At 47.4% G+C, this 15016-nt stretch overlaps 1 protein-coding gene across 1 annotated transcript in view; it reads left to right on the top strand.

Moving 5' to 3' along the window:
* Positions 1-3768: 3768 nt before the first annotated feature.
* LOC123774375 (uncharacterized) overlaps positions 3769-15016 on the top strand; it is a 13520-nt gene continuing 2272 nt past the window's right edge. Inside the window, exon 1 of the mRNA XM_045768571.2 lies at positions 3769-7867. Coding sequence (XP_045624527.1) covers positions 4676-7843 — 3168 coding nt within the window. The 5' untranslated portion in view covers positions 3769-4675 and the 3' untranslated portion in view covers positions 7844-7867. The remainder of the gene's footprint in view (positions 7868-15016) is intronic.

Genomic DNA, 15016 nt, shown 5'->3' with positions numbered 1-15016 from the left:
CTGGTGTACAGGTTCCTGAGCCTATTGGGCTCTTTCGTATCTACATTTGAAACTGTGTATGGAGTCAGCCTCCACCTAATTACTGCCTAATGCATTCTATTGTCATATGGGCGTGACTCTTCTGGGCGGGGAGTGGGTGGGTGGGGTGTTGTATCCACTCCTTCCCGCTCTATCCTCTCTGATGATGGATAGATAACTCCCATCATTAGTGGATAGCTGCCTCTCTTCACACAGTTCCTTTATCATTTGTGGATTGCCAATTGAAAAAATGTTTATATATTTCGAATCACTGATTGGTTGGCTGTGGTCCTGTGGGTACTAACATGTTTGTGCCAGCAGGCTTGAGCTTCAGCTCCTGGTCCATATCTTTCTAACAGCAGGTTGTATAATGCCTCCTGATCCATTTCTCTCTAATATCTACTTTTATAATTATAAATGAAGCTTGCCTTTAAGACCTGTTCCTCCAGTTCATTCCATTTTCTCACTACTCTTAAACAAAATGAAAACTTTCTAAGATCTAAGTTGTTCATCTGTGTCTCAAGTTCCATTCAAGTTTTCTTGTTCTATTGGTGTTAATTACGAATAACAAGTTCTTCTTTCCCACTTTGTCAGTCTCTGTAAGTATTTTGTATGTCTGTATTATGTCTCCTCTCTTTCTCCACTTTTCTAACAGCGTCATGTCAGGTTCGTTCAGTCTGTCTTCAACCTCTATTCCTCGCTATTCTGGGATAAGTCTCGTCGTACACTTCCGAACCACTTAGAGTTTTCTTGTGTTTTTTAGATGGGGGGCTCCATGATGCGGCGGCATACTCTAAGACTGGTCTCACGTAGGTGGTGACACAGCTTAAATATCTCCCTATTTACGTTCCTGAAGGCTGTTGTGTGTGTGTGTGTGTGTGTGTGGCGTGGGGGGGAGAGAGAGAGAGAGAGAGAGAGAGAGAGAGAGAGAGAGAGAGAGAGAGAGAGAGAGAGAGAGAGAGAGAGAGAGAGAGAGACAGAGAGAGACAGAGAGAGACAGAGAGAGAGAGAGAGAGAGAGAGAGAGAGAGAGAGAGAGAGAGAGAGAGAGAGAGAGAGAGAGAGAGAGAGAGAGAGAGAGAGACAGAGAGAGACAGAGAGAGAGAGAGAGAGAGAGAGAGAGAGAGAGAGAGAGAGAGAGAGAGAGAGAGAGAGAGAGAGAGAGAGAGAGAGACAGAGAGAGACAGAGAGAGAGAGAGAGAGAGAGAGAGAGAGAGAGAGAGAGAGAGAGAGAGAGAGAGAGAGAGAGAGAGAGAGAGAGAGAGAGAGAGAGAGAGACAGAGAGAGAGAGAGAGAGAGAGAGAGAGAGAGAGAGAGAGAGAGAGAGAGAGAGAGAGAGAGAGAGAGAGAGAGAGAGAGAGAGAGAGAGCCCTTGTGTCTCGCGATCTCACTTAAAGGCAATCATCGTTAAATGAAAATTTGAAAGGTGTAATTGGCTTGTTGATTGACCTATTTTACTGGCCACAAGGCTGTTAGTTCTTTCCTTATGTCAGACTGTCATTCTGATGGACAGCCTGAGAATCTGTCTCTCAGTTTCTCCAATTGACAGTAAGGCTTTCTATGTCAGACAGGTAATCAGTATAAATCAATCAAACAATCAATATGTCTGTCATTACTACTGAGTCTGTCAGTCAAATGGTTCGGCCAAATATCGAACACAATATCATTTTTGCAAGTCAGGGTCTGATATGAATTTGCCAATCTATAGGTCTATTTGCATTCTAACTTTAGCACGATTACCTCTATTGGTTTCAAAATACTCTTCCTTCAGAAACTGCAGTTAACTTTATCCGTGGTGTGAATCCCCTCCCTCTACCCCATTCCTAGGTCAAAGGTCAGGACTGGTGACCCCCCCCATAAAGTCCTAATTGTGCCTCAGTTCAGCAACTATCCGAAGTCACTTGTACTGACATTAATAGAGCCTAAACCCTTTATCGACATGACTACAACGTCAAAGTGATGTCACACACACACACACACACACACACACACACACACACACACACACACACACACACACACACACACACACACACAGAGTGGTAGACGGTTGGAACAAGTTAGGTGAGAAGGTGGTGGAGGCCAAGACCGTCAGTAGTTTCAAAGCGTTATATGACAAAGAGTGCTGGGAAGACGGGACACCACGAGCGTAGCTCTCATCCTGTAACTACACTTAGGTAATTACACTTAGGTAATTACACACACACACACACACACACACACACACACATAAGGACTGAAGGACTAGGAGACAAAAGCCATCCATAACTTCAAAAGCATTTACGATAGAGAAATAGATCAGCAGCCATTGCAATAGACAAATACTGGGGTCCAGGTGCTAATAGCTCAATCCTGCAGACACAAATATACCACATAAACACCCACACAAACAACCTATATGTATATACATATATATATGTCCACAAACAACATAATCCCAAATATGCAAAACTTGCCAATAATCAACACGATCGATCCGAACCCTGAGTGTTAGTGAGTTATATAACAACATCTTCGCTGTTGAAGTCAGGACCAAACAAGGTTGTTGGCTGACTGGTTCTGGTATTTCCTGACAGCCAAAGAGTGCCCAGGCCACTCCCCCCCCCCCCTACAAAGGTCAGACAAGTTTCACTGGAACAAATATCTGAAGACTTTCGCATGTGTGGAATGTCACATATTGTCGTATGTGGGGCAGTAGTGTGAGCTACTGCAGTGATTTAGTCAGTAGTTAACTAACTAGTAGTTAACTAGTCAGTAGTTGTGAGTTAACTGTATCTCCCATGGATAGCTTTTTCAGTTATCTTAATTTTATAAAAAAGATATCTTTAATGGAACCTCAGTTGTGAATAACTCAGTAGTGTGAGGTAACTGTATCTCCCATGGATAGCTTTTTCAGTTATCTTAATTATATAAAAAAGATATCTTTAATGGCACCTTTTATAGCACTGCCAAAATATAATTCCCATCTTTATAGAAATTATTATTATTTTATGGTGGGAATTTTGACATTTGTCACTGGGTATTTATGCGGATAATTTACATATGTTCAGAGGTTGAGAACACGAGTCAGCAGTGAAAGTGCGAACCGGTTACTACAGTGTGTGTAGGGAGGGGGGGGGGGAAGGTGACACAGGTGCCTGTGTGGGGAGAGAGAGGGGTGACACAGGTGCTTGTGTGGGGAGAGAGAGGGGTGACACAGGTGCTTGTGGTGGAGAGAGAGAGAGAGAGAGGTGACACAGGTGCCTGTGGTGGGGGGAGAGAGAGAGAGAGAGAGAGAGAGAGAGAGAGAGAGAGAGAGAGAGAGAGAGAGAGAGAGAGAGAGAGAGAGAGAGAGAGAGAGAGAGAGAAAGAGAGAGGGGGGGGGGTCACACAGGTGCCTGTGGTAGGAGAGAGGGGTGACACTGTCACCTAATGAAGGGGGTTACAGCAGAATAGGGTGACACAGCCATCATGGCAGTGGAATGGGGCGCTGGAGATCAGTAGGAGGAAGAAGGGGGGGTGGGGGGAAGTGTGACTGAGTGAGGGTGATGCAACAGCAAACTGCGTAGGCTTCAACATTGTTGGTGCATGAGACTGCACCAAGGTTAGGCCATGGCTGCCATTGCACTAGGTCAAACTAGGGCCCCGACTGCTCTACATGGTGCCACGGCCATCATTGCATCACTCCTCCCCTTCACTATCACTCTGGGAAATGATTGCGACCAGTGGCTCCTCCATCAGGAGGTCGGGAAGCCCCAGAGCGATGACGCGAGGCCCGGCGACCACCTGTGTGAGATGTGTCGCTCTTCCTGGGAATTGAGAATTTGTGACTCATTGAGTTAACCGCCTTCTGCCGAGGTCACGGGGGGCGGAGCCTGGCTGGTCACCGCCCCCCGGCAGCACACGCCGCTTCCAGACGTGTCTGGAATTTTAACAATTACGTCTCGTCCGCCATGGAGAAGCCTGATTACAAGAGGCGCAAGTGAGAGGTGGCGATAGGCAAGAGATAGAGAGAGAAAGAGAGGAGAGTGTAGATGCGTGCGTGTGGCCTCGACGGCGGCGCGGGTGCGTGTGTGCGTGCGTGCTGGAACAGGCAGCGTGGGCGCCAAAAAGTATGATCGTGCGTCTGGCACGCACGCCGGCAAGCCCCGCCCCATACTCGCGTCACATGTGCTGTGCCTCATATTCCCGGAGTCAGCAGTAAACAACAGGCCGTGGTGGACTTCGTAACCCAGAGAGCCATCCACGGCACCAACTCCGTTATATCCACGATTGTGTAGTGCCCCAGCCTCTTCTCTCTCACGCACACTCGTCAGTCGCAGTGACAGATTAACGAATCCTTCTGCAATTGACATCATTTATCTAGTGCGAGGTGGACAACTACGTAGTAGGCTAAGCCAGGGTATTGGTAGCCTAGCGATGGTGCCAGTCAATGAATGTTGCTTAGTGACACACTGGCGCTGCGCGTAAACATCGCTCGGTTCAGTCCAAGTTGAGCAGTGGTGGTGTGAGGTTGTGCTACCGCTGCTCTCCGCCCTCCCGACACCTTTTCCACTAATTACCGGTTACGTGAACTGAACGCGAGTGACACCCGTTTAGGCCACAAATGTTGAAGCGACACGCATGTACGTTATAGCACCAGCACACTGCAGCGGTGGCGTCTGAAAATAGCCATCTAAATGGTGTCGCGAGCAAAGAATACAACGGGGACGATGGCCCTTCACTGTTCGCAAGCCAAACTGTGGGTCAAGACCCACTACGAGCGTCACGAGGATGGTGTTGTGGCCAAGTCTGTCATGTACAAACATTACGAGGACTTCTGCAGAGACCAGGGCCGCAACATCATGGAGACCAGCATCTTCGGCCGAGTGGTCAAGTCTGTGTTTCCTGACGTGACTATCCGTAGACTAGGAGGTCGCGACAACCTGAAATACTACTACTGCGGTATTCAAGCCAAAGAATCTTCGCCACACGCCATCGATAACGCCACCACCACTAGACCCAAGCGTCGCCTGCGGAAGCGAGAGATTCCTCCTGACAAGGGCGACGTCCACAGATGCCTGGTGTGGCTACATAAGAACTATTGCCTCACACCTGACTCCTCCGTCATGAAGTCTGAGGTGTACGACCGTTATGTCCTGGAGTGCATAGCAGGCGCAGGCGAGCCGTTATCCATGCAGAACTTCCTCATTGTGGTCAGCCACGCCTTCCCACAGGTCAAGAAGAAAAAACTTATGCCACGATCTAATCAACATAAATTTTATTTCGGCCTGCAGGAGCGGCCCGCCCCTCTACCCCTCGACACTGCCCCTCCGGAGCTGATGCGTGTGGTCGACTTCATGTTCAATAACGGCAGGTTATGTTATCGCTCAGAGCTGGAACACGACGAAGATGACGAAGATGACGATGACTGCAGCTGTCGCAGTCCGGTCTCCGACACGTCGGAAGGTTCCCTGCGCGACGCCCACACGCCCCTCTCCGGTGAGCCGCCCGGCGCCCACGCCCTTCACTACTTCCACACCTACATCAAGGACGAGCCCGTCGACTACAGCCTCCAGCACTTAAAACTGAAGGACGAGCCTCTGGACGACGAGTTCTCAGTCAAGGAGGAGCCGCTAGACCTTCACATGCCTCGGGACGTGCACGACATGGACACCTCATACATGGCCAGTCCGGAGCGCTCTCCCTCAGTAGCCACGTCCATAAGTGACTCTCCAAGTCCGTCAGTGAAAGACCAAAAAACTAGAAAAATTTATAAACCTCGTTTTCACATTATATCAGATTACAATGACGAGGGAAGTTGGAACAGTGATACGGATCCTAAGTTGGAGAAGTTTGAAGTTCAGTATTGTAATAATTCCGTTCAGTCACAGTGGGAGACGTTTCTGAGAGACTGGTTATCTCGAACATTTGAGGAATGTGAGCGAATGTGTGTGAATAGAGATCAGGTATACGCGTATTATGAGAAGTTCTGTGAGATGTCAGGCACGACAGTCCTGCCTCTCACCTATTTTGACGAGACGGTGTTCAAGGTGTTCTGTGGTGTTGTGACCATGATTCACCCGAGCGAGAAGACATTTTATGAGGGAATTCGTGTCCAATTACATTCCGATTTGTATAGTCGTATTGAAGAGTTGACTGATGGGGAGCCGTTGATCCATCATTTAATAGAGAGTGAGGTGAGTATGCAGCAACATTCCATGGAGCTCTCGCCCCCGCCTGGCGCCGCCCCCCGTATCTCTTCCCTCATGCTAGACGACGAAGACGTGGCTGACGAACCCTACGCTGATAACTACCGCGACGCCCCTGAAGAGGAACTACATTCCACGCCTGAGGTCCTACGGGACGGCAAGTACTACCTACGCATGTGGTTGACGGATAACTTTGAGTCCGTACCGGACTCGTGCGTACTCAAGGCCGACGCTTATCGTCACTACGAAGCTTACGCTAAGTCCATCAAACAGACGCCCTTCGAGATGAATGTTTTCGGCAAGATTGTCCGTCAAGTGTTTCCTAAAGTGACGATCCGGCGTCTTGGCGGGCGGGTCAAGCCCCAGTACCACTACTGTGGCATAGCTGTCAAGACCTCCAGTCCTCTCTTCCAGTACATGAGCGGCAGAGACCCGGCGCAACGCTCGCGGAAAAAGGAAATTGCAACGGACAACAAGAGTGCTGAGATTGTGATCGACTGGCTTCGGGGTCACTATGAGCCAGGCACTGAGAGAATCATCATGAAAAGCGCGGTCTTCAGCAACTATTGCATCTATTGCAAGTCTATCAATGAAAACCCCGTCACTCTGAACTATTTCGGCAAGTTAGTGAAGCATTGTTTCCCAAATGTTGAAGTCCGGAAGTGCGGAGGCCGGAGTGAGCCTATTTGGTATTACTTCGGTCTGGTACCCCGAGGGGAGGCTGGGGCATCGTACCCCGGCGTGCCCCTGCACCACCACGACCTACACGACGACATCCAGGTGCCCCAGACACTCCCGGAGACCCGGCAGCTCAGCTCCATGGGTCAGCAAAACACGACCCACACTACTAGTCCCATTCCAATCTCCCTAAGCAAGGGAGATACCCACCTGCCCGCGCCCCAAAACGGTTCCTACAGCACGGCCTCCATGATGCTGCAGTCAGTTCTCCTCAACCAGCATGTCAATCTTGCTCAATCTCCACTCCTCAATCGCCGCTCTCCATTCCCCGGGTCTCCTGGCGAAGGGCTGCTGGAGGCGTCGTACCAGCGCCCGCCGCACGACCCTCTATACTGCGCCTCGCCCACGCTCACCTACCCTGAGCACCTCACCTCACACTCCCCTGCTGCTGAGGGCAGCAGCTTGCAGGAGCTGCGGCGCCAGCTGCTGGCCCGCTCCCCCTACGAGTCCGGAGACGTGCCTTCAGATAACATGTTCTCTCGGTCTCCTGGAGACTCCTCGGCCCAGTACTGTAGATCTCCTGGAGACTCATCGGCCCAATATTGTAGATCTCCTGGAGACTCATCGGCCCAATACTGTAGATCTCCTGGGGATTCCTCGGCCCAGTATTGCAGGTCTCCTGGGGACACCTCGGCCCAATACTGCAGATCCCCCAGGGAACTGCTTGACGGAGACGCCAGCATGGCGGGTCATTCCCCAGCGGAGACGGCCATCATGTTCTCCCACTCGCCGCTGGAGGCCAACTACCCCGGGGCAGTGAGACCGCGGTCGTCACTAGCGGGGGGCAGCAGCGGGGGGCAGGTGGTGCCGGGCCTCACCCACCAGCACGCCCTCCCCCACGCACACAAGAGACACCGGCCGCAGCTCCAGCCCCACCTCGACCACTACGACATGCTGGACGATATTCACCTGGAGTGACCGTCACTCCTTCCTCTTGTTCTGGTGAGTTACCGCTCGTCGCGCCTCGGTCACTCATTGGGGAGGGCTGGTAGGGGTGTAGGTGGGCTGGTACGGGTATAGGAGGGTTGGTAGGGGTGTAGGAGGGCTGGTACGGGTATAGGAGGGTTGGTAGGGGTGTAGGAGGGGGCTGGTAGGGGTGTAGGAGGGCTGGTATGGGTGTAGGAGGGGACTGGTAGGGGTGTAGGAAGGCTGGTAGGGGTGTAGGAGGGGGCTGGTAGGGGTGTAGGAAGGCTGTTAGGGGTGTAGGAGGGTTGGTAGGGGTGTAGGAAGGCTGGTAGGGGTGTAGGAGGGCTGGTAGGGGTGTAGGAAGGCTGTTAGGGGTGTAGGAGGGGGCTGGTAGGGTATAGGAGAGGGCTGGTAGGGGTGTAAGAGAGGGCTGGTAGGGGTAGAGAAGTAGTAGTACAAAAAGTCTCCATCACCACCAAGGTACGACAATGGTTCAGGAACCTGTACACCTGTTGATTGACGGTTGAGAGGCGGGACCAAAGAGCCAGAGCTCAACCCCCGCAAGCACAATTAGGTGAGTACAATTAGGTGAGTACGACAACCTCACCACCAAAGTACGACAACTTCATCACCAAAGTACGACAACATCACCACCCGTGTACGACACTTTGTTTACATAACTCCTACTGGGTGTCCCCAGTGACTGATAAGCTGATTGTACCGATAACCCAAAGCGGACTGGTTGGGTTGTTACACGGGAACAAGCTGAGAGTGATCATAGTGAAGGGCTGCAGTGATGTAACTATGTCTGGGGTAGTTATAGTGACTTGTCTGGGATGGTTGTAATGTGTAGAAGGTCGTCTGGCAGCTATGTGGTTAGGTTGTTATTGTATGGTAACTAATTGCATGGTTAGGTTGGCACCAGGTCATTAGGGAGTTTAGTGGCGTTTGGTGATTAATTGGTTGTTGATAGTGATGTAATGGTTATCCAGGTGTGTAGATAGTGATGTAATGGTTATCCAGGTGTGTAGATAGTGATGTAATGGTTATCCAGGTGTGTAGATAGTGATGTAATGGTTATCCAGGTGTGTAGATAGTGATGTAATGGTTATCCAGGTGTGTAGATAGTGATGTAATGGTTATCCAGGTGTGCAGATAGTGATGTAATGGTTATCTAACAGAGGTGATAGTGAGGTATGATGGGTAAGTGGGATGTGAGTAACTACCTATTGAAAGTGAAGTGTGGCAGAGAATGATAAGAATGATAGTGAGGTGTGGTGGTGTTGCGAGGGGGGGAAGGGGGGTGTATAGTGAGCCGTAGCAATGGTATTGTAGTTTCACCATAGTTTCAAAACATTGTACCCTAAAGCATTGTAGTGTCACCATAACTAGCAAGATTTGTGACTTATATTATCTAACAAATGGTGAACTGCAACAGTTGTTGAAGTGAGTTCTGTAAGATATGGTGAAGTTGGGCGGTTGTGAGTTGAAAGAGTTGTGAAATCTATTGTTTATGGTGAAATGTATTCGTGGGCATTTAGAAGGTATAGTGACATGGTGAAAACTGTGTAGTTTTCATTGACTGGAAATTATGAGGGGGTGTGGCGTTTGTGAGGTATTATGGTGAAAATTATGGTGAGTATTGTGGCAAATGGTGTTTAAAAGGGAGTCATAGTGACTGAGTGGTTTGGTGATTGACATAATTATGGTGATTGCTTGTTGTCAGAGGTATAGTGAGCGTAAGTGGACTACGGTGAGTGGCGATTGTCAGTTATGGTGACTCGTGATTGTGAGAGGTAAGCCTATGGTGAAAGGTAACTGTGAGAGGCAGGACTATGGTGAAAGGTAGCTGTGAGAGGTAGGACTATGGTGACTAGGGATTGTTAGAGTTATAGTGAGTGTCTATCTAGTAAAGTAGTATTGTGAATGGTGATTATGAAACTAATTTCCCGAATAGAATTTGAAAATGTTTGCTAGTTCCAACAGAAAGAATATAGTGAGTAATAGTGAGAGGTCTTGTGATGATAATAAAAGATTGTGAAAATGATGGAAACAATGATGAATTTCACAGCCTAAACAAATCATTACAATAGTGACTTAAGGCAAGAGAACGGTTACATCCACTTCACTGATGTTACCACACAGGAATAAGAGAAAACGGAGACGCGTTTGAATGGGTAACTAATATTACAACACATCCTGAACGAAACTCAATCTTAACATTTCTCTTCGATTGCTTCTCTTTTCTTTAAACAAACGCGACGTAGCGATATAGATATCAATCTGATGTGTAATAAATTCAAAGAAGGAAGTTTACACACGTGACTTATAGATATCTGCTTCAGATGAGATAACATGTCCCAGTAATACGCTTGAGTTTGTCCCAGTAATGTCCCAGTAATGTCCCAGTTTGTCCCAGTAATACGCTTTTCAGTTTGTTCTCGACACATAATCTCGGATTCTTGGTTCGTATCCCGGGCGGGACAGACATAGTTGAGCGCATTTTCTATCACCTAATGCCTGTGTTCACCTAGCAGTGAGTAGGTGCTCAGGAGTTAGTCAGCCTGTGGGATTGCATCCTGAGTAGGGTCAGTAATTCGACCTTGGGGAAGAGAGACCTCGATAAAAGCCTAACGTGTATGAATACACGCTGGCTTCCTGTCCCCCCGACACAATGAATTATTATTATCAACGGATATTGATATACACGAGGCTCCTCACCTGGTCACCCACCCACTCACTGACAAGAACTAACAGTACTTAACCTGGCTAGCATAGTGATACAAAGAAGGTTATTCATAGATATGATTATAGGCTTAGTAGCCCCGTAAGTGTTTACAAAGTCAATAGGCCTAATTACGCACATTATTTTGAGCAAATTGGAACTGCAAGTCAACCAATTTAAGCCTTGGATAGGCTTCTATATTGTCGATAACAAGTTTGTTTGGATAGGCTTCTATATAGACCCAAATCTTAAAGCAAGTTGGCAGAACTTGTGTAATAGTTTTTATGCCAATAGGCCTACAATTTCATTTGTTGATTTGACCACACACTAGAAGGTGAAGGGACGACGACGTTTCGGTCCGTCCTGGACCATTCTCAAGTCGATTGTGGACAAGTCGATTCTCACAATCGATTTGAGAATGGTCTAGGACGGAGTGAAACGTCGTCGTCCCTTCACCTTCTAGTGTGTGGTCTGGTCAACAAATAATGGTGACATTGGAGAAAAATAGCGGGTTAATACTAGGGTAGAATATAGTGATAGGCCTCATAAGAGTGGTTAATAAATATCTGTGAAACAATTTAGAAAATTTGACCGGGAAAGGCTAGGCTAAGCACCATGGATAATGAAATATAATGCTGTTTCATTGTGTCGGTTCAAGGAAGCTATACGCCAGTGAGGATAGTTGGATATGAGCAGTATTCCTCGGGACGAGGATAGGGAGGCATAGGATAGATCTACGTGTATCAGGATGGAGAGAGTGATACTGTGCGCTAGGATACATGGAGGATACGTGTAGGATAGGACTTTAGGATGACAAGACAAAGATATGTAATAATACACATGCGCGTATTAAGAGTGAAATTGTAGGATCCGTGTATCAGTTTGTAAGGAATGATACTGTAGGATACAAGTATCAGGATATAAGGAGGGATATTGTAAAATACAAGTATCAGAAGGTATGAAGGACTGCATGAAATAGTACATAAATGTCCATATTACTTGATAATTTTAGCGTCACTAGGCTTCTTTGTTGACATATGACTCCACTGAGTCAGACTAGAAAGTTACTGCCTCGCGGCTCGTGAGATTTACCTCGTGTTATGTCTGTCTGGGAACACTTTCACGTCTGAATTGCCGCATCAGTCTAGGCTTTTTTCTTGAGTTCACCTTAGGGGCCACTTAGTGGCCTTGATGGGGACAGGAGGCCGACGGCTGGTCGATGGTCCCCAAACCTATGTTCGAAGAGAAGCAATGTTTAATAGGTGTACTTATTTAAGCACTGGATATTATTATTATTAGCATCTTTATTGACAAAATTAAAATACAATTGGTGCCTAATCGGAGTAATTCACTTAGGCTTATTACAGTGAGGATTATGTATTTTGAATTAGGACTTTATGATGATTCCGAAAGCTGATTTTCGAGCTAAATAAGGGTGACGGGTGACAACTCTCCAGTGATGTCATCAGCTAGGTAAGGATAGATAAGTCGGTGATATAGTGTGATAAGAGATGTAACTTAGAGAGGAAGTGTTGAAGCTGGTGTCAAAGCTTTTAGGGAATGATTAGATCTAAGACACGTCGACTATAACACTGATCTAGAGCCAAAATGCTTCTGAAACAAATGAGGTCAATCTTGACTAATTCTGATAACATCACGCCATAGAGAAGATGAGTGATGTTTAAAATTGTTGATTAGCTCTAGTTTTCCTTCAAGATGAGTCTTAAGACAGTTTTGTTGCATAATGGGAGTGTTTTTCCATCTTTGCCATTGGTGGTTGTTGTTGTTATAGATTCAGCTACTTGGAACAGGTTGCAAGTAGCACGGGATATGGTGAGCCCGTAACTTACCTGGCACAGGAGAGGGGCAAGAAGCACGGGCTATGGCGAGCCTTGATGCCATTGGGTTATGAAACCCTTTATGAAGGAAATTTACAATATGAAACAGCTTTTCAGATGCATGAACTATGAGAAACATCAGTGGCAGCTACACAAAGCAGTGCTTTGGTCTTCATGAGTGGGATATAGTCCTGTGAGAGCTTCCACCTAGATTCAAGTTTAAGCATGTTTATTGAGACAAGAAAATACATCTCAAAGGGATAGCGTAGCTTAGGCTATTGGAGCTTGGGAGAAAACCGTTCAGCATCCACCAATTCTTAAATCAAGCGAGATTTCATTACCACCCACACACATAAAACAATGGCTGATTAGCAATTTTGATTAATATATTTAAATTTAGCACATCTAGATGCATGATAAATAGCACTATTCACCTTAGAATAAAAAAAACGTTTGAGAAATTGAAGTTGAAAACCTTAGCCTACCGTAATAAATATTTTATATAGGTGGTATAATTCTTATTTGAATAAAGGCCCATAGGGTACTGAACTATTTAAATACAAAATAGTATAACTAACTTTATTAAAATGCTCACATAGGCTTGGATAGTGTCACATTTTAAACGATTCGGAAATGCCATTACTAGTTTTTAGAGTTTGTAGACTATAGCAATGTTGTATATGAGGCTATCTGAGTGTCTGTGATGATGTGGCCATTATATTTTATAGTTCTTTAATTAGGCACCCCATACTCATCCTGTGGGTGGTAGTGGACCCCATACTCATCCTGAAGGTGGTAGTGGACCCCATACTCATCCTGTGGGTGGTAGTGGACCCCATACTCATCCTGTGGGTGGTAGTGGACCCCATACTCATCCTGTGGGTGGTAGTGCATCACATATTCATCCTGTGGATGGTAGTGGACCCCATACTCATCCTGTGGGTGGTAGTGCACCCCATACTCATCCTGTGGATGGTAGTGCACCCCATACTCATCCTGTGGGTGGTAGTGGACCCCATACTCATCCTGTGGATGGTAGTGCACCCCATACTCATCCTGTGGGTGGTAGTGGACCCCATACTCATCCTGTGGGTGGTAGTGGACCCCATACTCATCCTGTGGGTGGTAGTGGACCCCATACTCATCCTGAAGGTGGTAGTGAACCCCATACTCATCCTGTGGGTGGTAGTGCACCCCATACTCATCCTGAAGGTGGTAGTGGACCCCATACTCATCCTGTGGGTGGTAGTGCACCCCATACTCATCCTGAAGGTGGTAGTGGACCCCATACTCATCCTGTGGGTGGTAGTGCATCACATATTCATCCTGTGGATGGTAGTGGACCCCATACTCATCCTGTGGGTGGTAGTGCACCCCATACTCATCCTGTGGATGGTAGTGGACCCCATACTCATCCTGTGGGTGGTAGTGCATCACATATTCATCCTGTGGATGGTAGTGGACCCCATACTCATCCTGTGGGTGGTAGTGCACCCCATACTCATCCTGTGGATGGTAGTGCACCCCATACTCATCCTGTGGGTGGTAGTGGACCTAATACTCATCTGTGGGTGGTAGTGGACCCCATACTCATCCTGTGGGTGGTGGTGGACCCCATACCCATCCTGTGGGTGGTAGTGGACCTCATACCCATCCTGTGGGTGGTAGTGGACCCCATACCCATCCAGTGGATGGTGGTGGACTCTATACTCATCCTGTGGGTGGTAGTGGACCCCATACCAATCCTGTGGGTGGTGGTGGACCCCCATACCCATCCTGTGGATGGTGGTGGACCCTATACTCATCCTGTGGGTGGTAGTGGAGAAGGTTACAGGGGCACATAATGGGCTCAGGAGACAAATATATGTTCTGCGAACTTACATGGCGGTGTTGCCATCAAACTCTCCCGGAGTTTTTGTGGCGATGTTGCCATCAAAGTCTCCCGGAGTTTTTGTGGTGATGTTGCCATCATAGTCTCCCGGATTTTCTGTGGCGATGTTGCCAGCGTCGGCAATACAGATTGTATTATAAGTCCATGCAATACATATGTCAATATTATCTGATATAGCGTTATGGATGACGTTGCGTGAACATGTTGGCAATCAAACCTCTTAAAGTTGTGCTAACATTGTTGCCAAAAATTAGCACGATAGTTGTTGCCAACCCAAGCTCCTGGAATTCCTCTCATTATGATGGGAAGCTTAGATCAGTGATTCTGTTACGAATCTTTGCTTTTATTTATTTTTAATTTGTAGATGCGTTAATATTCACACACACACACTCTGACTAAAGAGCTAGAGCTCAACCCCCCACAAGCACAATTAGGTGAGTACATGGGGCCTCGCGACTTAGTGGACAGCGCTCGGGGGTCATACTCCTAAGGGCCCAGGTTTGATTTTCAGCCGAGGCAGAAACAAATGGGCAGATTTTCTTTCACCCTAATGCACCTGTTCACCTAGCAATAAATAGGTACTGCTAGGTACCTGGGAGTAGCAGATTCTATTGTTAATTTTTATTCTTATATATGTTCTATGTTTATTATATTATTCTATATGTTCTATTTTACACACACACACACATATACGGGGCCTGGCGGCTGAGTGGACAGCACTCGGGATTCGT

This window comes from Procambarus clarkii, chromosome 61, assembly GCF_040958095.1.
Source record: "Procambarus clarkii isolate CNS0578487 chromosome 61, FALCON_Pclarkii_2.0, whole genome shotgun sequence".
NCBI classification, from domain to species: Eukaryota; Metazoa; Arthropoda; class Malacostraca; order Decapoda; family Cambaridae; genus Procambarus; species Procambarus clarkii.
Note: the sequence above shows the minus strand (reverse complement) of the source record. Positions and strands in the feature narration are given on the sequence as shown.